We start from the raw sequence: 23,642 nt of genomic DNA, 5'->3' as shown, positions 1-23,642 counted from the left end.
CCCATACTGATAGGCACAGCTCCATACCAAGTTCTTGTTCCCAGCTGTTTTTGACCTTATCAGTGTTCACTTTCTGATGAGCCCCCAATATACCATACAAAATAGAGACTGTGCCACTGTTGCCTGGAGTAAGCCATATAATGCTGTCCAGTCTGTCACCATCTTTGATTGTCCTGTCAAATAAAGGCATAAAAGCCCCAAAAATATATATATTTTAAAAAAATGGTAAATATTCTGCTTTAGTGATAAATAACACTGTTGTCTGTGGTTTTGCTGTACAGAATCAAAAGCAGCACGAATTATTCAATGGAATATGTTGGGACCATAATAAGGTGTTGCTGCCAGAGTATATTGACTTGCTGTCAACTCAAAGAAGTTACAATATTTTTAGCAAGTTGCACTTCATTTTAACTGCAATATTACTAACTATTTGAATTGTGGTGTTGCAGACCAACACATGAGTTGTTTTATGTTAGTGATGCAATTGCAAAGTTGTTAATGTTAACATACAGCTCATACTTATTATAAATCTATAAAGATGAAGTAAAATAAAACCAAAAGCAATTTAATGAACTGTTCAGGATGAAGAGCAGGCCCCTCTCCGGTGAACAAACTGATAATCACAGCTAGAGGGCGCCTTTGTGCAAAAAAAAAACCTTACAGTGCAGTAATCTACACTCTGATCTGATACTGGTGTTGTGTAATCTTTCATTTTCTCTACACTATATGACTGTGTAATGCCCTCCTTCCCTTAAAAATAAACGCAATGGTTAAAATGACACCTGTATGTGAAAATATCTATTTGAAATTTATCTTGGTGAAATGTATCAAATATGTTGTCCTTGATGTTCAGAAGACCACCCCTAATAGAGTGCAATATAGAACCAGAGAGCTGTGATGCTGAAGTTAATGTGTGCCCGTGTGGTGTGTCTCACATAGCCTCATGAGGTACACCTTTGGGCTGAAGCTATAAACCCTGCTTGAACACCTGATTTCACCCATATAAAATGAGAATAATTGGTCTTAACAGCACTTGCCTTCTTTTATACACAAACATAGTCAGCATCTTCAGCTCGAGAACCATTTTTAACTAAGGTAATTCCACCTTAATTCAAGAAATATTGAGAAATTACTTGTGAGATTTTGCAGACAACATCGCACAGTTCCAGAGCTTGGCACTGGAAGGGACTTCAGAAAAGTCAGCCAAAAAACAAGCTTTGCTTATGATCCACTTCGCCATGTAATGGATACAATATCACTAAATGCGAATCTGTGGAAAATGTAGGCAAAAGATAAAAGCAGTGCCTGTGATTTGGCTCAGCAGTGCACTGATCAGAAGCAAGTCTACTTGTGTCTGTCTGTGTGGAGAGCTTAACAGGGGCACACGCTGACCTGGCACGGGTATCAGTCTAATCATCTTTAATTTGCCCAGTTTATGAAAGGCACTGCTGTGAGAGTGTAGGGATGTTTTTCTGTCTGGCAATCCCAGGGCTGCTGACAACTTTGGCTAGACACAGCGCAACGTCATCCGAATCCCATCTCTCAAAAGAAGAAACACGATTGAGGTGTGTACAGTTTGCCCAGCAGTAGAGCACAATCGGTATCTTTCAAGGTACAGGACAAACAATGGCTGTAATTTGGTCCAAATTACTCTCCTAGTGGGGCTGTCTCCTGTTGTGGATAGCCAAGCAGACACCACACACAACAAAGACTGAGGATGGGATATTTCATAACATCAAAGAAATCAACACACAAAGACTGTTCTATTACAGGTGACCCGTACTAAAACGGAACCCTGAAAGGGCCTTAAAAAAACCCCACAACAACCACCTCAACACACAACCTTATTGGGACATGAAAGACTGTTCTGATGACCCAAAGGCACATTTCTTACCTTCAAAACCTTCTTACCATCAAAGTCTCAAGAATTCCAATTATATGGGACAGTCTACTTTGAATACAAATACACTGAGAAGTGGAGGGGAAAGAAAGACATGTTCGAGATGAACCCAGACCTGACCTCTACTCAGAGCTGAACTTAGACGAGGGGAATAATTGTGGTTAGTTATGAAATGGCCCACCTCATTTCTCAGACCGAAGCCAATTAAGATCCATATAGGTCAAGTTTATGCTAAGTGGAGGTGACAGCTTTAATTTGCGCTCATAACGCATGTGTGATTTCGGTTTAAGTGTGCCACTTTAATGACAATTAAGAGGTCAGACAACTTATCCTACACAGACATCCCAATTTAAAACGCATTTGGTAGTCTATGTTGTAATGTAGGGATCATACCAAAGCTGTTTAATGCTATAGAATTGTTTTAATTTTTATGCTAATTTGGAGTACACTGTATTGGCTCTGAAAAAGCCAAGCAATCCAGCAAACCCTAACACATTCACTTTTATTCACAGCTGTCTGAACATATAAATGCTCTCAGGTAAAACTTGGGTATACTGAGCGATGCATATAATTCACACCCCAATGACACAAGGAAGACAGGGTATCTACAATGGTGAAACAATTTGAAGTCAGTCGATTGTGCATTCTCTACACAGTTCAAATGGTGTCATATACAGTATGTCCATCTTCATGTTGCACAAGTCATAGAAACAAAAGATGCTTCAAGTCCTTCATCCTTCTTCTACGGTTAACATCATTCATAGGGTGATAAATCATATGTAAGTTTCATATCATATTGTACTTTCTCCACACATTCAACATGTTCATCCAGTTTATGCATTTACCACTATACAGTATGTATCACACAACAGCATCTTCAATGAATTCTACAGAAGTGAGTAAGAAAAACTCATCAAGATGTCTATCTTTTGCATGGCCACTGATATTAATTTTGTCCTCCACATTGTGCAAACGTTAACCTATTACCACGTTAACTCACTACCACTGAAAGTATTGTATCTGTGCTCTATTGAAGCCAGCCACTCCACCTCTGATCATGGAGCTTAGTGTAAAAAAGTGCAATGCAAAAAAGGCAGACTGGCATCATGCAAAAGTGTAATCATTTCAGGAAGTCCAACAACCTTGCATGTTAAGCCGTGCTCTACAATGCTGCGGGCACTTGTAGCACTTTTGTCACGTGACCAGGTTTGCACAGTTTTCAAGCAGTCATAGCGACTTTTTGTTGCCCACAGCGAATTTCTGTCACTAAGCGGGAAAATGCTCAGATGTGCCCTGACCAGAACCATCCCTAACCCTAACCTATAAGTTAAGCAACATTTATTTTGCTTTACTTTTGCGAATAAAAGGAAAACAAGCAAAGGAAATGGCGATATTGGGCCATGACCAAAACCACCCCTAACCCTGACCCGTCTCAGGGCGTTGTGGAGCACGAATTAACATGCAAAGTCGTGATGCACAAACGCGATAGACGGTTGAAGTCGGCTTGTTATCTTAACACTTTGGATGATGCCATGTTGCGGAAAAGGAATGGTGTGGGGTTGTCTAGTGCTCAGGGAGTTGATCCTGGTATCTGACAGTCACTTAATTCACTTCATCCAATTCCTCCATCAGTAGTAAACATGAAAATGGTGGAGTAAACCCACTTCTTTCCTAATCCAAGTTTCATTGACCAAGGTGTCTAACCCCACAACTACAGCATTGGCACAATCCCTGTACCATATTCACTAAAAGCTTCTCTGGATATTAGCTCAATAATCTAAATGTAGTATGAGCATAACACAAAAACAGTGCTGCTGCTGCAGGAACATGATGCTGCTGCCGTTCACATGCAACACTGACACTGTGTGTTCCTCGACCTACACCTACACACCTGCATCCTGTGACCAGTGATCAGCAAAAGGAGTTCATTAGCTACAAGCTACTTCCACATATGCCCCCTGACCTGGTGTTACCTGTCCAATTGAGTGATCACCTGGTTGAATTGGACAGGTAAAACAAAGTTATTTGGAATATGTGGCAATGGATTGTAACTAATTAATCCATTTTGCCCATCACTGCATGTAACTCACTCAGAGAGGAGAGTCCTCACCCCCCACACCCCCACTTTACTCAGGCAAGAAGTCTCTGAATGACCCGAAACTGAAGCTGCGTCCAGCGGCGCCGAGCGCCGAGCCCGAGTGGATCCTGGGGATCTTCTCCATGAGTTTGGAGACAGCTCTGCGACGGAAGGAGGGTGGCGAGGCGTCCAGCTGCTGCGCCACGTCGGCATACAGGGCGTGGAAGGCGCCCGCCGTCTCCTCCCAGCTGTCGCGCGCCGAGATCTCCCGCAGGGGTACCTTCAGGCCACGCGACAGGCTCTCACCGTCCTCGGCTGTCACCATGCGGTCGTACTCCAGGTCCTTCTTGTTGGCCACAATGAGCATGGGCGGTGGCTCATGGCCGTTACTACTGCCGCCCCCGCGCCTGCCAGCCCCGCCGCCACTACCGCCCCCCGAGTGGATGTGGTTGACCAGGAAGCAGAGGCGCATGACCTCATCGAAGCTGCAGCGGTCCGTCACTGAGTAGACGATGAGGAAGCCGTCGCCCCAGCGGATCTTCTCCTCGATCAGCAGCGCGTCCTCCTCCTGGGCCAGACGGACAGGAAAGGGTTAAAAAAATTGAGGGACAATGACAGAAAATGTTTGACTGGGTTGAGATCAACATGCCATGTAAGCAGAGGCGTATGAAGTTTAAGTATACGTATTTTTACTGAGGTCATTACAACACTAGTGCATGAGCTTACATAGTTTATATCAGGCGTCACCAACCTGGTGCCGGCGGGCGCCAAGTAGCCCTCCAGGAGCTTCTGAGGTGCCCACCAAGGATGTTAATAAACAGTGATGACTACAAGATTTTAGTCACAGTTAATGTTTTTCTTAATTTAAATATGAGATTATTTCTTTATAACCTATAAGCAAATTATCATTAAATCATAATGTGATTAGGAAGGATGTCAAGACATCAGTAGAGGATTTTTAACAAACAAGTATCCCTCGGGTAGCTCTCAGTAGCTCTCGAGTAGCCCTTAGTAGCCCTCAGACCCAGAAAGGTTGGGGACCCCTGGTTAATATGCTAGTTATTCCACTGTACCAACACGGTATGAGATATATAGAGTACATTGTGAGAGTATTTCTACTTTTATTTTATACATCTCTGCATGTAAGAATGACTGGTTGCAATTTATTAAAGGATCCCAGCATATATGAGTATTTTTCCCTAAGTGTCAGATACCTTTCTCTTCTGGTATTTTTTAAAATATTTTTAAATATTGGGAAACGATCCAGGCGGGGAATCAATCCTGGGTCGCCCAGCGGCAGTCCAGTGCCCAGCCGTTAAATCCACAGTTGGTCTTTCTATTCTTAATGAGATAGTTCCACATCCAATGTAGGGCGACAAGAGACATGGGTTAAAGGTTGAGGTCAATATGTCATGTAAGCAGAGGTGTATAAAGTAGAAATAGAGGTATTCTTACTGACGAAATTACAACACTAGTACACAATCTTACATAGTGTATACCCTAGTTATTCCACTGTACCTATTGAGGTAGATAGACTTTAAGAGTACTTCTACTTTTACTTTATACACCTGCATTTAAGTACGACTGGAGCAGTAAGGATCACAATTTTTTCACCTTGCTTTAACCCATTTTAGCCTAAGCCCTTTTTGGGAAAAGGGGCCCTCTCCCTATTAAAACCTAAATATCTCAGCCTCCGAAGCACATAAAAACATGGAATAAGTTGCATTTAAAAGCTAGAACCTTCATCTTGCACTACAATGTGTTCATTCAGCTCTAACATACCCACATTTGTAATAAAACAGCTAAAATCTCAAGAACCTGAATGCAGCGTATTTGTCGCTCCAGGATAGCCTGATAAACCAGCCTAAATGGTTGGATGTCTAATTTACCAAATGCAGGCAAAACATTTTGCCGTCCAGCAGTTGGCGCTGGTTTTCCAGGCTAGCTCCAGGACACAATGGTTTAATGGTTCCTGAATCAATTTAGTGGTTCATCAACTTGCAATACAGTTCTGAATTTGCTTTCCGACCCTCCATGGGCTAATGCCAGACATACACTGTGCGATGTTTGGCCCGATTTTGCCATAATTTGTCAGTCACACAACTTTTTGGGAATCGGGTTGATTTGGCTCAAATGGAGGTAAATTGTTAGTCTTGCATCGTGTAGTATACATGGGGTCACGGCATGCGATTTTACCTCACAACAGGCTTGCGATCAGCTATCGTATGGTCACAAGAAAATCGAAATCCTGGTCGCCCCTCGTGAGTGATTCGCATAGTTGAAGCAGTGCTACCACCCGATTTTACACTACATTTCACACCACCCATGCACAGAAAGGCACAAATTGCCAGGACAGTGCAATTCACTCTTGAGCGCATGCTTGTCTCCAACTCAGGTGTGTGTTCCCCTTCGATATTCATATTTTTGGCAATAGTCATTTCAATATACATATGTAAATACGTGTTCCTCTCCTGCAGAGCAGATGTGTGTGAAGAGGTCACTGACTATTTTATTTTCACAGCAGTACAAGTTATATCTCTAAAATCAAACGTAAATGAACTGTTTTACAGTATCTATGGATATAAAGTATATAGACATACTTTTCCAAATGTCTTGCTTTCTCTTTCACACTATACATTTGAACAGGTCTGTCCTGTGCTATGGCCAGATGTTTCTATTCACTATATGTATACACTATTAAGCAGGCACATTTCTTAAGTGCTATGAAACTATTATGAAATGAGTGTGTTTAACCATGATTATAATATTTCACTGAAACAAAACAGTCATTGTTCTCTGCTAAACCTGACTTTCTGACCTCAGACTGTGTATTGTTCTTTCCAGCTGACTGCACAGAGAGAGGTATGTGTATGGGCACATTTACACACACACACACACACATGCACGCATAAGCATATAGAAGTGTGTGACCGTGTGTGTGTGTGTGTGTGTGTGTGTGTGCGCGTGTGTGAGTGTATGTATGAAGATCTACCCTGGCATGGAGCTCAGGTGAGGTGGTGCATATATCCGGTGTGATGCCAAGGAGTGATTCTCACTCACTGTGAAAGACAGCCCTAACAGGACCTGACACCCATGTGATCTCAAACAGGCTCAAGCTTTCACAACCGTTCATCTTCTACGTAGAAGCCAGGCTGCTTGCAGCAGCCCCTCTGCACACATGGAAGTGTTTGAGCACTGAACAAAATGTTGTTTTCTAAGAGGGCACTTGGAATAAGGGTAATTTTTAGTATAACATCAGGTATCATGCAACAAGTTACTTACAACCACAATTGCTTTAAATAGTCATGTTTTTGCAAGAGTGTAAGGGGTTCCTAACCTTTTCCAACTTGAGGCCCACTTGAAATTTTCACTAATGTTTGGCGCCTACCTCTGCCCCAATGAACAACCCAACTAAAAACGTAGTCTACAGCAACACACACACAAACATTATTTTTAGAAAATGATTTCAAGGCCCACTTGAAATACTCTCAGGATCCACCAGGGGCCCTCGGCCCAAGTTTGAAAATCACTATCTTAAACTGGCAAAGTGCTGCAGACCCCTTTTGATAACCAGTGTTTAAAGGTACCTTCAGTCTTCTTTATTCCATGTGGAGGCAGTACCGTATATGTGTATATTATATACACAGCTTTCCTAAATGCTGCCTTTAGGACACATGTTTATGTGGTGTCTCTCATTCTTTCATGCCTTCATTTTCCATCAGGCAATGAAGGTGGACAGAATGTTGGTAATGGGGAGAAAGAATGATAAGGCATGGTTGGTTAACCCCAGGCTATATACTAAAAAGCTGGTTTGGTAGTAAACCAGGTTAAGTTAACCTTGTGGTAGAGGTCATAGAAGAGCCTGGAGTACTCATTTTCATAACTGATACCTGTACCTGTATTATTAGCAGGTTTACCACTTCCTGTAGGTTAATTAAGTCTGTTTTTCCACTTAAAGATGTTATTAGTGTACCCCCCTGGTCTTCAATATTTACTGTACATGCCAAGTTCATGGTATGGGTCGTAATTAACAACTGTCCCGCAGCACCCCTTGGTGAAGAACTGGACATGATGCTGAACAACCCAAGCAGACAGAGGTATTCTGATTTTACTTGTTTTTTTATTACTTACTCTGATTTTATTCCGTCTTGCTAATTGGGGTATTCAACTCATAGATAAAGCACAGAGCCAAATTGAGAGAAATGCCTGCGGTATTCGGAGCCCCAGTGCCCCAAATGCAGGTCCAGAGTTCAGAGTCAATTAAGACTCATTTCAGACGGTTGCTGCCAGGAAGAAAAAGAGGTCTGCTTGGTGTTTGGCAGTGTGCTAATAGGATTCTGTCACTCGATTAATTATCGCCGATTTAGAGAAGGCCATCAAAATACATCTGCTAGCAAGATGAGACAAGGTTGTTGTCTTGTGACTCCCCCCCTGCTGTATTCTTTTCCTCATCATTAGTGTCAAATGACTAGATGCAGGTTCTTGTAATACATGTATGTATGTGACATGTTTTGTTTTATTCATCATTTTACAAAATGTATTTTAAGAGGGTAGTGGCTGTTGGACGACATGCAATACATGCTGCCCTCTGTCTCTCATTGTAGCCTAACGCTAAATATATAAACAGAAATAGGAGCAAACAGGGATTTGTACGTTAGCAGCTATTTTTTTGTTCTCAACATGCTTCGTTGCAATTGCATCTGTGATATTTGCCGCTGCGGGTTCTAACTGCTCCTTTCAATTCTTGCTCCACTGACGATTGACGATCTTATGATGCTTAAACCGCATGATGAATATCAAACTGACAGGCTGAAGAGGCAGCCAGTGACTAGACAGAGGCATGACGGAACAGGCCAGCCGTTTCCCAAAGCTGATGTGTGCAACGTGCCAGAGGGAAGGGAACGGGAAGAGGCTTTCGTTCCTCTGATGATGAAAAGCTTTGATCTCCTGCTCATCATCAGAGCCTTCTAGCCCTTCCTAGTACACAGTAAAAAATTGCAGTGTTAAATCAACACTATTGGTGAGTTTCGGCCAGAGTACTCTCCAAGTGTTGAATAAATACTGCAGCTAAGGTGCCACATTTTCCCTTCCATTACAATCACGGTCCGCAAGCCAAATCTTATTCCCTAAGTGTTGAATCAACACTTTTTTTTTACTGTTCTATGGGTGCCATGTTTTGGAAGGAACTCCTTGCACATATACTATACATACTGGAACTAGCCTGATTGGGAGCATGAACCTTCACTGTCAGACTTCCCTTCCATCACAATTACAGTCAGCCAGCAAATGTTATTCTCAAAATGGTGAATTAACACAACATTTTTTTTACATGTTTTGAAAGGAACTCCTTGTACACACACACACACACGCACGCACGCACACAAACACACACAGAAACTACTGATTGGGAGCATGGACCTACACTGTCAAGACTTCTCATCACAATCACGGAAGAGCAAGCCAAAACTTCCAGCAGAGAATGGCAAGAGAGCTAGAAAGCGGGCTCGGGACTCCCTCCCTCTGACCTGGCTCTGTGGGCCTGCTGTGAGCACGTCAGGTCTGCTAACTCATTAACAGGGCTACTTTGTGCAGTGGGTAGCCAGGTTCATTGTAGCTCATGTTGGAGCTAATAACAGTACATTTTTACAAGGAATGTGAGGTAACTGCATCTCTGTCCTGGGCAAAGCTCTGTTATAATACACAGGGCAGTGATGGGTAAGCGGTTAGGGCGTCAGACTTGTAGCCCAAAGGTTGCCGGTTCGACTCCCGACCCGCCAGGTTGGTGGGGGGAGTAATTAACCAGTGCTCTTCCCCATTCTCCTCCATGACTGAGCATGGTAGGCTACAGTCCTGCCACAGTGCTCCATTGGGCCATTGGGGGCTGCCCCCTTGCAAGGGTGAGGCATGAATGCAATCTCGTTCTGTGTAGTGTGCTGTGGAGTGCTGTCACAATGACAATGGGAGTTGGAGTTTCCCAGTTGGGCTTAAAATGCAAGAAAAAAAAGAATAGGTTGATCATGTAGGCAAACAAGGTGTGTGTGTGTGTGTGGGCGCACGCGTGCGTACGCAAATTTAAAATAAATGTGTAGGAGCTAAATTGACCTATAATTTCCCTGCAACTTTCATACGGACATCTCGCTTCGAACATATGTCATGTTTTCACAAACTGACAAAAGTAGGCTATTAAACAATTGGACAGACTGCCTCTGGTAGGCTCAGCATGACACAGGAGTGTTAAGCAGAAGTAGACCGTTTTCATGCAGGCCAAAAGGCTAAAAACCTGCTGTGCACTGTGCGGAGATTACCTGACTGACAGAAATGTCATGTTTCTGTTCCATGAGAGACCCGTTAGCCTAGATTTTGAATATTGCCCAACTGACACAGACTTAGCTCTTTCAAATTTCCACTAGGCCTAGTTGTATGATCCCCAATGACAATAAAGTCAAGTGGATAAAATGGAGACAACCCGTGGTGTGTAAATCGTTGTGCTCTTTCATGACCTCAGCGCAGTAGGCTATGTGACGCGCCCCATGCCAGTTTACCAGGCAGTCATCGACAACATCGTTATGAGAAAGATTCAAACGGAGATCTCACCTGCCCAGCTGTGTCCAGTATCTCGAAGTGTACAACATCTCCATTTATGGCCACCTCGTGTCGGTAGATTGTCTCTGTTGGGCATGGAAGCGGTTCATCAACAATCTCACATGCGCAATTTCTGTTTCACAGTGTATGAGTGGAGGGCGCTACATTGTGTTTACCTAAAAGGTGAATGAAAATACCGAGTAGCCCAGTCCTCTTCCAATTTATCAAAAGTTAGCAAACAACAATTCGTCTTCTCTTCCAAGGTACATACCTAGTGTAGGGTCGTATTCTCCAATGAATCTCTTGGTGATAAATCGCACTGCCATGGCTGAAGGGAAATGTTTGAATAATTTAATAGGAGAATCGATAAGACTGGTGGAAAATCCTGCAGTGCTGATAGACGCCTTTCATCCATCATAGGGGACTATGCAGAAAAACAGCGCTTGCATCTTTGTTACACGATTCGCTTGGTAGCCTGAACATGCACAAATATATTTGAGTATCGCTAATTAATTTAGTACAACATATAATAAACATTTGAGTTTCTGAGTCTTACCCGTCTTCCCAACAGCAGCTTGACCTAAAATCACAATTCGAACCGTTCGAGATGTAGGTAAACTTCCACTTCTCCTCAAAGTTCTTCGGTTTGTGGACATGCTGATTTGTTTGGTCGTTTTGCTATTTGCGTTTGATTTTTCCGTTACGGTTTTGCAGTAAATATAGCTACAGATCGCATACTGGAAATCTCGTGCCCCAACTCAAAAAAATAATGCATGTTATGACACACGCAGTTGAGTGGTGTACTTCTACCACGCCTTTTGGAGGTCTGTTGCGAACAGTTGTGCACGGCCACTGTCTGTGCGCACAGCCGCGCAAGCACTGAAATCCAGACCCCTGACCACGACGCACCTCCTTTCTGTCTCTCTTCTCCCAGGTAGAGCAGAGCGAGGTGAATCCTTAGAAAACCAGTAGATCAATGCATTATTGCATTTTTAAATGTCGTATCCATGAGGTCTAATCATATGCCCTGCACAGTTCGAGTAACCAGATAGTTTGAGAATAGTGTCCGTGCCACATGTGGTCAATTACGCTCCCTTCACACCACACCCTCCAATGAATCACAAACACCCATCATTCCTGACAGAAAAAAATGAAAACATGGCCAGAGCCACGTGTACCCGGGGCACTCCAGGGAAACAGATGTCATTTGATTACGTTACAAAAGTAGCCTACGGAATGAACCATTGCACTTTGCTGTGGCGTCTGATCTTTTCTGATATGTTGTCAGCATATTGTCCTTCTGACTCGTAAGATAGATCAATGGTTTCATTGGTAGCCTACACCACCACCATGTGTCTTATTTCCAATGCATCGATGATATGCAACTTCGTCTTGGTGCAGAGATTCACAAACTGAATGCAATTAACACGGTCTGAATGCAATTAGCACATCTACAACACACACACACACGCACACGCACACACACACACACACACACACACACACACACACACACACACGCGCGCACACACACACACACACACACACACACACACACACACACGCGCACGGCCTGGCCTCCAGGTTCCCATAACATCAGCAGAGACATGAAACTGACAAGAAAATAAACCCACACATTTCCTGAAAAATGTTTTGCCAATGTTTAATTACACAGCGAATCAGTTATATATCAAAGGGGATATCATTGCAGAAACAAATTTGTTTATTTACAGTCTTGAATCAACTCAATCTTGGAGCTACTTCAATGGAATTTATCCGAAGAAGGGTCTGGGGCTGGATGATAACTGGAAAAGATTTGGCAAAAACAAAACATACAGGTCAGCCAGGAAAAATGTCTGTTACTATGTCTAAATATAGTAATAATCATCATCTTATTTCAAATAGTCACAAGACAGAGCAGGTTTTATTAAAATATACCATACATGCAATTCAACTTCTGCAAAGCCAGCCAAAATAGTTGACTGCTGCGTCAGTGACTTGGTTATGTTTATAAAGACGAAATGCTTAGCCCTATGATGATTTCCCTGAAAGTGAAAGCGGCTTGCGCTCCAAGAGTGTGGGGTGGGGCTGTGTAGGGGCCTGGGGTATGGTGGGGCCACGGTCTGATTTCCGCTCCAGGCAAATAGTATGTTCCTGTTTACTCCAACTAAATATCTCACACTAAATTTAGCCTGTAATTGGTTTTTCAGCATGCTGGAATTTAGGTCATTCATTGGGACCATTACAAAAGATCTAAATTCTTCAAAAGCATATTAAATATGTGTTTGCATTGAGCATTATGTACGTCTCATTGACTATTACTAACCCCTGGTCTTCATGGTGTATTTAGTTGTAAGTCTTCACGTTCAAAAAAAGTGTGTTCTCAAGTAACAAGGAAAAAGATTAGTGCTAATGCCTTGCCGACTATTTAGAACGGCAAACCCCAACAACCTAAGTAAACAAGGGTTCATGGCTCCAATCTGTCATTTCCTGAGATTTGTAGCCTTTAAAAATTATACAAACGTTCAAAAAGTGGGAACTTTCTTGTTCTTTAGTATTTCACTATTGCTGTATGATGTTCCCCAACATGTCTGTAACCCCACCCCACACCCCTTATCCCTGTTGAAAATCAATAAAATGTTGATCACAAAAAAGTGGGAGCTGTACTGAACAAATTTTTTTTTTTTTTTAATTAAATAAAAATAACAAAATTAGAAACAGCTTTGTGGTGGCTTCAGCTGCATGTTAGCAACTTATAACAGATAATACTTTTAAAGGGGGGAGGAGTGGCGAACACACAACATGGTGAAATATAAATATACATACTCTTTTTCCTCTGGAAGCTCTTCCTTTTCTTAAACACCATATGAACCTTGGGCCACGACTCCGTCTTTTCGATAACTGTTGCCTCCACCCGGACCAGATCACGCCTAGGTGTGGAAAGACAAGGAGAGACGGTGTGTGAGCAGTGTGGTCAAAAGGGGGTTTTATTCCTAAAGACCTGCCCCTTCCAAGAACTCTGCACCAAGGCAAACATTAGCAGATCAACACTGACCCTACAGTTCATTTGGGATGCCACTGAGATATTTTAGTAGACATAAGAAGCCACATCACAATATCTTGGACATTGGCTTTATTGAAAAAGTGGACAAGCATACCAGACTTGCTGCTGAACGCCACAGGCTCCATCACCCTTTGGCATCTCAGTGCCATATCTACTTTGCTATTTGCTAAAATCTACTTGTATGGCGAATACAGTATATACAGAAAAGTTTTTGTAACTCTTGCCACATTGAATGTTTTTGCAATTTTGGTATGAGACCTACAGGCACATACAGTAGCTCGTTTAAAAAGGTTAAAATTGTTTCGGAAAACAGCTCTCTTTTCTAGAAACGCAGATATTGCATCTTTCGTTACATATGCGCTTTTTGACTCTCCGAATCAGTACTATTTTAACAGTCGCATCTGTTAACAGGATAGCTGCTAGTCTCTCTAGACGTGGGCATTTGTCTTTTTGATAAGGAAAAGTGGACCCACTCACCCAACCCTGATTGCTACTACTACCATCACATCTGTTGTGATACTTTTCTTTTAATTTGCTTCTGTTTTTGCGTCAACGTTTGTTAATTGATGGCAGCAAAGTTTCCAAGTCTTTCCGTATGTCCCATGACGAGCAAAGCATTGGTGAGACAGCTTGTGTTTCGATTACCCCAAAACGTGACGTGACGTGATCAGGAACTTTGTAGGAGTTTTTTTGATCATCATGATCTACTGTATGTCAGTTCTGTTCACCAGAGTTAGCAAAATCACACAAAAGGTGCAATAGAGTATTTAGTTTTGAAATAAAACAACTCAATTTTACAGGTGCTGGCATTCAATGCATGGGGAGAAAAAACATAGAATTCTGGTATGTGGTAACTTTGGTAATGGAATTCCATGATCTTATGGGAATTCCAAAAGCTTAAATTTCTATCCTACACGTTTGGTTCGATGTTGATGGAAAGGATTCTTCAGTCATAGCACAATTTTTCCACATTACAAGCCATTCAAGCCATTGTATTTTATTCAGAGAAACTTCTACTGAACTAACAGCAGGGATACGAATGGAAAGCCATCCAATAAAATTCGTAACCGTAATGGCGATCAGAGATTAAACTTTATAAGTACGTTTTTATACACAATCAAATCTGAGTATTCAAGAGGTATGATACAGTGCTATGCCCCCTTTTCTTTTACTGATGTTTTACTTGTTGCACCTTTGTCACAGTTGACCTTTTCAGATCATCAAACAAATTTAAACGTTGAACAGGGATAACCCAAGTAAACATAAAATGGAGTTTTTCGGTGATTATTTTATTTATCAAGAGAAACATGCGTGAGCTTTTGTGAATTTAACACTTGTTAAATATGTTTTATTTCACAGTAACCTATATTTCACAGCAACCGAGGCCTGATTGCAACCAGACCTTTAAAATCAAGATAATATAATAAAAACTGTTTGACAATGTGTAGTAGGACCTATCAAGGTCATGACATCATGCTGTGATACATCAACGTTCAGGAGCAGCATTATAATAAAGATAATTTACATGTCTTACTCTGTAAAAGGTTACAGAGCCATTTCTACATCATTGTGATGTCTGCAAACCATTATTCACAAAAGGGAAAGCATGGAGAAATGGTGAATTTCAGAGTGGCTGTCATAGAAAAAGGACCCCAAGAACACAGTAATGGTTACATTTTTCAGTATTGGGGGGGGGGGGTTGTTAGGCCTAAGAAGTCAAGGGGGCATTTGTTCAAAAAAGGTTGAGAACTACTTGTTTTGGATAAAAATAGCCTTTTTTTTTCTTGAAACAGAGATATAGCGTTTTTGTTACATGCAATGTTTGACTCTCCGACTCTCCGTTCCCAAGTCCTTCCGTATATGTCCATGAATAGCAAAACATTGGCTTGTTTTGATTAGGCTAACCAGATGAAATATCCAAATTGTGACTTTATAGGACTTTTGACTTTGTAGGAGTTGGCAGTTCTGTTCATCAGTTACCAAAATCACACATAAGGTGCATTAGAGTGTCTAGTTTCAGAATTTAGAATGAAAAAAACTTGTTATTAAGGGTTAATACAGTTGTGGCATTCAATGTGTTAAGAATTTAATTAAGAATATGGGCAAATGGCATCCTGCTCTGCTGGTGGGTTAACACTAATAGACCAACACATTTGCAATTATAATGCCAAAAGACATTGTTAATGTCACACTCAACCCTTTTTGTGAATCTATCTGGTTAGAACTGGAGAACAGAGAATGAATAACAACTCCAGAATGGGAACTGTGCTGTCTAATAGTTACTGTGGTGCCTACCCAAGCAGTGGCCGTCCGACGAGGGTGAAATTTTCTCCTCCGACAAGCAGCACCTACAGCACAAACAAAAGAGGAAAAACAATAGGTCAACTTAATGGGCAACAAAAGCTAATTACGTCCCATCTCCAATTCATATCTCACGTCGCGACCCGGGCAAGCACATATTGTACGTCATGTGCGTTACGTAATCCCATGTTGTGAACCGTAATTATCAGTGGCTGACAAAATGACAAAAGGACTGCATGCACCACTGCATCCTTGAATAGTCCCCCCAAAACAATTACATTCCATCACACTCAGATGTAATTTCATTCACTTCTTCACTTGTGTTTGAACCCTCTCCCTCAAAGCAGGATTAAGGGGCAGTCAGTGTAATTGGGACTGAGGAGGAGGTGGGGGGTGGTGTGGGAGTTGTCAATCCGGATGACACAAACCTTCTCCATTCGTATTCTGTCGCCACACTCTGCCTCGATGTGGTTCTCGATGAGGATGAGGTCCTCGTTTGTCACTTTCCACTGTCGGCTGGCGAAGTGAACCACGGCAAACAGCCGCCCGTAGTCCCCTTTCTCTAGGAGTGTGTTAACCTTCTGCACCACATCTGTGGAAAGAGAGAGGGAGAGAGGGAGGGGGGTGCACCAAGGCATTACATGTCAATCCGAGTAAAAATCATTAGAGTCTGTTGTATATGTAACACTGACTACACTGTATAGCATAACATGCTCTCATAGCCTTTAGTAGCCAGTCCTCTAGTAGTGAATCCTGCTGAGCGAATAAACACAGCTACAAATGGAAATGTGCGACGGGATAACAAGCGCCAGACCTTTGGGGACTCTCGTTGCTAATTGAATTTGTTAATCAAGTTATCAGGACTTGCAAGTAACAGAGGCTAGATCAGCTCAAAGCCCAAGACCCTTGACATCATTTTTCATATTATCTGCGCAAGATTTCAACTTCAAGCCTGAGACGAGACATGCAGAGGTACAAGCAGTCTGCAAATCTTCACAACACAAGAACAACACCATTAAGAGAGGCATTGCAAATTGATTCTGAAATCAGCTTGAATAGATGTAACATTCATTTGTTATAACAGTCCATGTTAGATGATATCTTCAACATGATGAATAAACAAAGAAATAAAAATGCAATTTACACTGAGAACTGCTTCATATCGCCGTAGTGCACAAATTAGGGTGTACTTTGCTTGAACTCGGCACTCTATTATGGTGCCACCCGAGTGTGTATAGTTACTATGCCAGGGTGCATCAATTTAGGAGGCGTCGTTATATGGTAGGAACAAAATGCTGGCAGAATGACGCTGAGAAGGGACCTCTCAACCTCTTCAGTCTCCTGTTATTGCAACGCAACAAAGCATTCGGGACATCAGGCAGCCCGGAATTGTAAATCACACCACGTACAACTAGACCAAGCATTCATTTGTATCAAAATTGGTGATTCAAATCAGAAAGGCTGTATCTAGCTACATTCGGGATTGTGGGGAGGAAGTGGCATATTTCCCTCCCTTTTCCCCCAGACCAAAACTATGACATTTGACACTAAAACTCAACATACTGAGTATGTTGAAAAGCAGAAAAGGGTTTGGCGTGAAATAATGTTTGCTATTGACTAATAAAAGTTCATATCCATAACCTTGTGATGGAGTACCAAAGATTCTCTGGATGTACCAGTGCCATAGAACACTTTTTGAGTGATGTTGCCAAGCAACAACATGATGGATTCCTAATGCTGTGATCTTGATGGAATGAGGATAACACATTGGGGTTGACAGTGGCTCAACTCCAGCTCTCCCTGGCTAGGACACAGTGTCTATGAGATGCTGAGCCCCACACTGCCTCTGACGTCCCAGTTGGCACTTTATACAATCATTCTCCATCACTGCATGTGTGTGTGTGTGTGTGTGTGTGTGTGTGTGTGTGTGTGTGTGTGTGTGTGTGTGTGTGTGTGTGTGTGTGTGTGTGTGTGTGTGTGTGTGTGTGTGTGTGTGTGTCAGGGATGGAAATAAGCACAAGTCCACCTGCCAATGACGGGTGAATTTGGCCTTTGGCGGGTGAAATTTGTCCACCCACCCGTCACCTTGACAGCTAATTTTTCTACAGGTGCCCGGTTAATGCTGAATTATACGCAGCATCCAACATCAAAGGTGTAAGCAAATTGGTAATGAAAAGACTTATTGACAACACAACTGAATTAATGACCTCTGAAACAAAAGAATTGATCATAAAATGATCTTGCTTGGCATTACAATGTTTGGAACGGTGGAATATGAACTGGCAAAAATGGTGTGTGTGTGTGTGTGTGTGTGTGTGTGTGTGTGTGTGTGTGTGTGTGTGTGTGTGTGTGTGTGTGTGTGTGTGTGTGTGTGTGTGTGTGTGTGTGTGTGTGTGCGTGTCAGCATACCAAGGCATCTGCAGTTGATTTAAAATCTTTCCAGCACAAACAATGCTCTACCACCAGTGAGACTAAAAATGTGTTCTCAATACAGATTCATTGCATTCACCTGACGTTACGATACACCATATCAGTGACTTTAATGATACACAGGGCAATGTTACATGCAATGTTGGTGGTCAACAACATGCTTGGCTCCTAATGTGCTGTTGGAATGAGTAAAAGAATGTGCCTGCTGCTGCTGCAGTTTTCATTGATAGGTGTAATCATGATAAACAGTGAAAACTTATTGTAGTAAAAACATCTTGTACTGAAAACAACACTGGGTAATATTTTTTAGCAGTTTCTTTCCAGAACTCATGCTGCTGCACATTTACTAAGTTACAATTAGGGCTGGGCAATATGACGATATATATCGTTATCGTGATATAAAAGTGTATATCGTGACCTTTCTCCTATATCGTTTATATTGTGATAGTAATTTTATCAATTTTATACAATTGAATATCATTTAATTACATTTCATGTTGTCACAATACACACTATAAGTTAATGCTATACTGTAAAAATAAGAATAAAAAGATCCATTTTAAAGAAAGGTTGTTTTGCGACATGAAAAAATAAAGAGCAAATAAAGAGAATAACTGAAAACGTATGTAATTGTGCTATATCGTGATATATATCGTTATCGTGATATAAAGTAATCCATATCGTGATATTGTATTTTTTCCATATCGCCCAGCCCTAGTTACAATTTTCAGGAATTGCAGAATTCAGGAATAACGGTACCACAACCATCAAATTCTAAGTATTCATTATGACTGGACATATACACTCACCGGCCACTCCATTAGGAACACCTCTCTAATGCTGGGTTGGACCCCCTTTTGCCTTCAGAACTGCCTGAACTGTCTACAACAAAACTCGGGTAGGCTGTGGCATTCCAACAAAGATAAATTGGTACTAATTGGCCCAAATTGTGCTAAGAAAATGTCCTTATGCCATTATATCCCCAGCCTGAAATGTTGATGTAAAGCAGGGTTGACCCACGTTTTCACGCTGTTGACGCCAAATTCGGATCATTCTACCTGAGTGTTGCAGTAGATATCAAGACTCATCAGACCAGGCAACATTTTCGATCTTCTAGTGCCGTTTATGGTGAGCCTGTGTAAATTGTTGCCTCATTTTCGTGTTCTTAGCTGACAGGAGTGGCACCAAATGTGGTTTTCTGCAGCTATAGCCCATTTGCCTCAAGATTTGATGTGCTGTGTAATCAGGAATTCTCTTATGCATACCTCGGTTGTAATGGGTGTTTTTTTTTTGTTTACTTAATGTTGCCTTTGTATCAACTCAAACCAGTATGGCTATTCTCCTCTGACCTCTACCATCAACAAGCCATTTTTGCCCACAGGATCGCTGCTCACTGCATTTTTTTTCTTTTTCGTACCATTCTTTGTAAACCCTAGAGATGGTTGTGCGTGAATATCTCAGTACCGGTAGATCAGCCATTTCTGAAATTTTCAAATCAGGCCCTTCGGCATCCACAGTCATGCCATGTTAAAAGTCATTTAAATAACCTTTTTTCCACATTATAATGCTCGGTTTGAACTCTATCAGATCATCTCGGCCATGTCTACATGCACAAATGCATCGAGTTGCCACCATGCCTCAATGAGCAGTTGTAACAGGTGTCCCTAATATAGTGGCCGGTGAGTGTATTGCACATTTCATACATGAGCAGGTGAGAAGATCCATGTCTGCTATTTTGAATGTCCAGAAATTGACATTTTTTAGCTCCAAACTTTCTGTACAGTACTGTTTAAATGAGCAGCATAGTTACAATACTCACTCTGGCCACTATTCTGCACAGTGCATGAGTGCATCTTTAAAGTGAATAACATACAGAGACCAGCATGGAACCCGGACCAGTGTGCTTACTCATTACCTCATAACTAGCAGGAGAATCAAATATGCGAGTTCTAGAAGTAAGCCGTGCATTCACTCTAGTGATAACACTGGTGGCATGAATACTTTCTGCTATGTTTAATGCACTGGTAAAAAAGAATGGGGGCACCAAAACAATATAATGAAGGCTTTTGTGAGATCAGCCTGACCAGTTATGAACAAACATTGATGGTGAGTCAATTTCACCTGATGCAGTGCAAACTGAACAGACAAGAGGCAAACATTAGAGTATCCCCTTTAACAGAGTGGCTATGCAGGTGGTCAACGGTGAATATGCCATTGTGTTCTCTGCCATATGCAAAACACGTTCTCACAGGCTCTTGAGATTTGAGTTTTAAATAAAAATGTGATTACGGCATGTAAGAAGAGCTGAATGAACACAGTCTAATGCAAGATGACGGCCTAGTGTAGCTTTTAAATGCATCTTATTGCATGTTTTTATGTACTTCGGATGCTGAGATATTTAGGTTTCTATAGGCAGAGGGCATCTTTCCCCAAAAAGGGCTTAGGCATTCAGCAGGTGTTTTTTTGCAGGTGCCTTATGCTACATCAAAAGCAAATTCGAAAGAGATGAACAGACTAAGGATATGGATCACTGGAACCATGTCGTGTGGTCTGATGAGACCAAGATAAACAAATTTGCTTTAGATGGTGCCAAGCATGTGTGGTGGTAATACATATGAGGGTATTTAAACAGTTTTGCATGCTGCCCGAAACATCACATTAAATTAAGAGAAATGGAAGCCTTGGTGGGCACTGACAAAATATGATACAATCTTCAGCCAGAAAGGATGAGAACACACATAGATGTGTGTGTGTGTGTGTGTGTGTGTGTGTGTGTGTGTGTGTGTGTGTGTGTGTGTGTGTGTGTGTGTGTGTGTGTGTGTGTGTGTGTTGTTTTGGTATTCTCTTCTTTTTTAGCTATGTAGTAATGTGTTTAAGGAGGAAACGTCAGTTCCTGCACATTAAGTAGTCTGTTCGTCAGTTGCACTTTTCAGCTCCCCTTCTAAAATGCGATAGCCTTTGCAATATGTAATCAAGATAATATTTCTTAAGGTGGATGGCAGGTTAGCCATTATTAGCCGCCTGAAACATGATGTGCTGTGGAGCTTCACATGAAATATGACACAAAACACTCATAAGCTTAAAATTGTTGTACTAATATTAGAAATTGTATTCACAACACAATATCTTCATCTTTCCAAGGGACATTGTGAAGGCAGTAGGTGTCTGTTGTCAATGTGGCCATCTTAGCAATTAAGTTCTGGGAGAAATCCTGTATTTTACAAACTGACAGTGGAGCTCATGTGCCATGACAATGAAAGGGCTGATATATGATTGAGGGCACATCTAGAGCAGCGTTGCCTGGCAACAATATGACCCTTATTCAAAATTGATTCAAAGTGATTACAAAGGCAACATTCTGATTATTTCCGTTACCCTGATTAAAAAGTGCTGACAATTATCACTGCCAGAGATACCAAACAGCCTCTGTAGGTAGCGTTTTCTGGTAGCACGCAAAACAGTTGCCTCGTGTATAGGGTGACCATCTCCGTGACAGGAGAGAGGAGGCCATATTTTAGGACGGGGGGTTTAGGGGTCCTCCCCTAAGTAAATTAGCGTTTCTTAGATGCAATTTCATGCATTTTAATGCATTTTTGTCCGGCTTAATGCTGTGCCTTACGCCGGACAAGGCACTGAAAAGAAGGACGGTCCTCCCTAAAGAAGGACGTCTGGCCACCCTACTCGTGTATCACCACCTTAAATTGTGATGTGTGAACACAGAGTTGTAAATGACCAGAGCGGCTGATGGCTTTGGCTGAGCCCGGGACAAAACCATCTGAAGAGCCCCCCCACTCAATAAGTTTACAAACAATGTAAGGGGGGCCCAATTCTGAGCTCACTACCCCCTCCCTGGCCCACCTCCGCCCAGAACCCCCCTGTGGACTTGTATAACTAACCTTGATGCTGCTTTGCCTCTTCTGCGGGATCTATGATTTTCACCTCTGGCCATGGAGGTCTGGATAGTGACGTTTCAGGAACATAACTGTGAAACAGAATGACAACAAACGAAACCAAATACATATCATTCAGTGAGCCTATTTTTGCAGAAACATAACTGTTAAGTATTGATTAGATTCATCTTGCTAAACAATCATCAGGATGCATTGTTAGATGTCTAATGTCAGTAGGGACGAAGAAACAAAAGCTGTCTGCTACCCTTAAGCTTAGATCCCATAGACAGCACAGACCCCATGCTATTGTCAGTGTCATATTATATTACAGTATTCTCTATCATCTTTAGTGGTGAAAAGGAAATGGCACAAATTCAAAATATGCATTAATGAATCTGTAGTGTCACACTGTGTGAGACAAGGGTGTGTGAAGGTGCAATTCATTTACTTGGGAGGGTACTTCAGGATCTGAGAGCTCTGTTGACGTACCAAGGCAGGTAACAGACCCCCTGAGAATAGGAAAACGAGGCAGAGAGAGAGAGAGAGAGAGAGAGAGAGAGAGAGAGAGAGAGAGAGAGAGAGAGAGAGAGAGAGAGAGAGAGAGAGAGAGAGAGAGAGAGAGAGAGAGAGACTGAATGTAGGAAATGTTCGACCAAAAACAACTAAAAGCTGACAGACTACATTGCAAAAAAATCTTGACTACCATTACCCTACAGTCTTCGGCCCACACAATTGATATGGTATAACAAGGTAGACTAGCCCAAGCCTACTATGATACAATATTTCAAGAAACGTGAATTTAGCACCAGCATCCAATACACAGCATTGGACTTGACACGATTATCTCAGAATCCAACAGAGTTACGGCCATTATATCCACGTATGATAATCATTACATGACATGAATGCAAATGTGAAGGCAAGAAGGTGTTGTAGGCTACCAATGACTCAGAGCAAGAAAAACTACCAACTGTACCGTGCATCGTAATGTACAAGATAGAAAAAACATACTATCAGACCAACCTATGGGTTTTTGAAGGGAAAGCTGCAAGCCGTGGGACCGTAATCGCCAACATGTACGGATAAATTGACAGCATCCATTCCTGAAAGTCACCGCCATGTTACTGCGGCCGGAAACATGTGTGTTGTTGTGTTACTGAGAAAAGGGTTCGTGTGGAACAAGGACAAGGGGAAATAACTGCCCGAGAACGCACACCCCATTCATGCATTCATTAATTTTACTTACTTAGAGACTACTACTTACTACTTAGGCTACCCCCTCATCCCCACAATCAATCCCTTTGACCACTTAATCAACTTAATACCAACATCATTTACCACAATATTGCTGTGTAGGCCTAATTGATTTTAACATTCACTGCAGATCTGTGCCAAATA

The 23,642-nt window shown here is 41.9% G+C and overlaps 2 protein-coding genes across 2 annotated transcripts; both read right to left on the bottom strand.

The window, feature by feature from the left end:
- Positions 1–2,327: 2,327 nt before the first annotated feature.
- On the bottom strand, positions 2,328–11,355 carry LOC134438517 (ras-related and estrogen-regulated growth inhibitor-like). The gene is made up of 4 exons (XM_063188101.1): positions 11,116–11,355; positions 10,831–10,887; positions 10,572–10,645; positions 2,328–4,545 (listed from the first exon to the last, which is right to left on the bottom strand). Exons 1-4 carry the CDS (start codon positions 11,213–11,215, stop codon positions 4,027–4,029), a joined length of 750 nt encoding a protein of 249 aa, XP_063044171.1. The 5' UTR covers positions 11,216–11,355; the 3' UTR covers positions 2,328–4,026.
- An 853-nt stretch (positions 11,356–12,208) lies between these two features.
- Positions 12,209–23,412, bottom strand: mrpl21 (mitochondrial ribosomal protein L21). Its single transcript, XM_063188890.1, has 7 exons — positions 23,268–23,412; positions 22,693–22,753; positions 22,251–22,336; positions 16,353–16,516; positions 15,919–15,971; positions 13,386–13,489; positions 12,209–12,364 (listed from the first exon to the last, which is right to left on the bottom strand). Exons 1-7 carry the CDS (start codon positions 23,362–23,364, stop codon positions 12,300–12,302), a joined length of 630 nt encoding a protein of 209 aa, XP_063044960.1. The 5' UTR covers positions 23,365–23,412; the 3' UTR covers positions 12,209–12,299.
- Positions 23,413–23,642: the final 230 nt, after the last annotated feature.

This window comes from Engraulis encrasicolus, chromosome 22, assembly GCF_034702125.1.
Source record: "Engraulis encrasicolus isolate BLACKSEA-1 chromosome 22, IST_EnEncr_1.0, whole genome shotgun sequence".
NCBI classification, from domain to species: domain Eukaryota; kingdom Metazoa; phylum Chordata; class Actinopteri; order Clupeiformes; family Engraulidae; genus Engraulis; species Engraulis encrasicolus.
The sequence above is the reverse complement of the archived record's forward strand: the minus strand, read 5'-3'. Positions and strand labels throughout refer to the sequence as shown.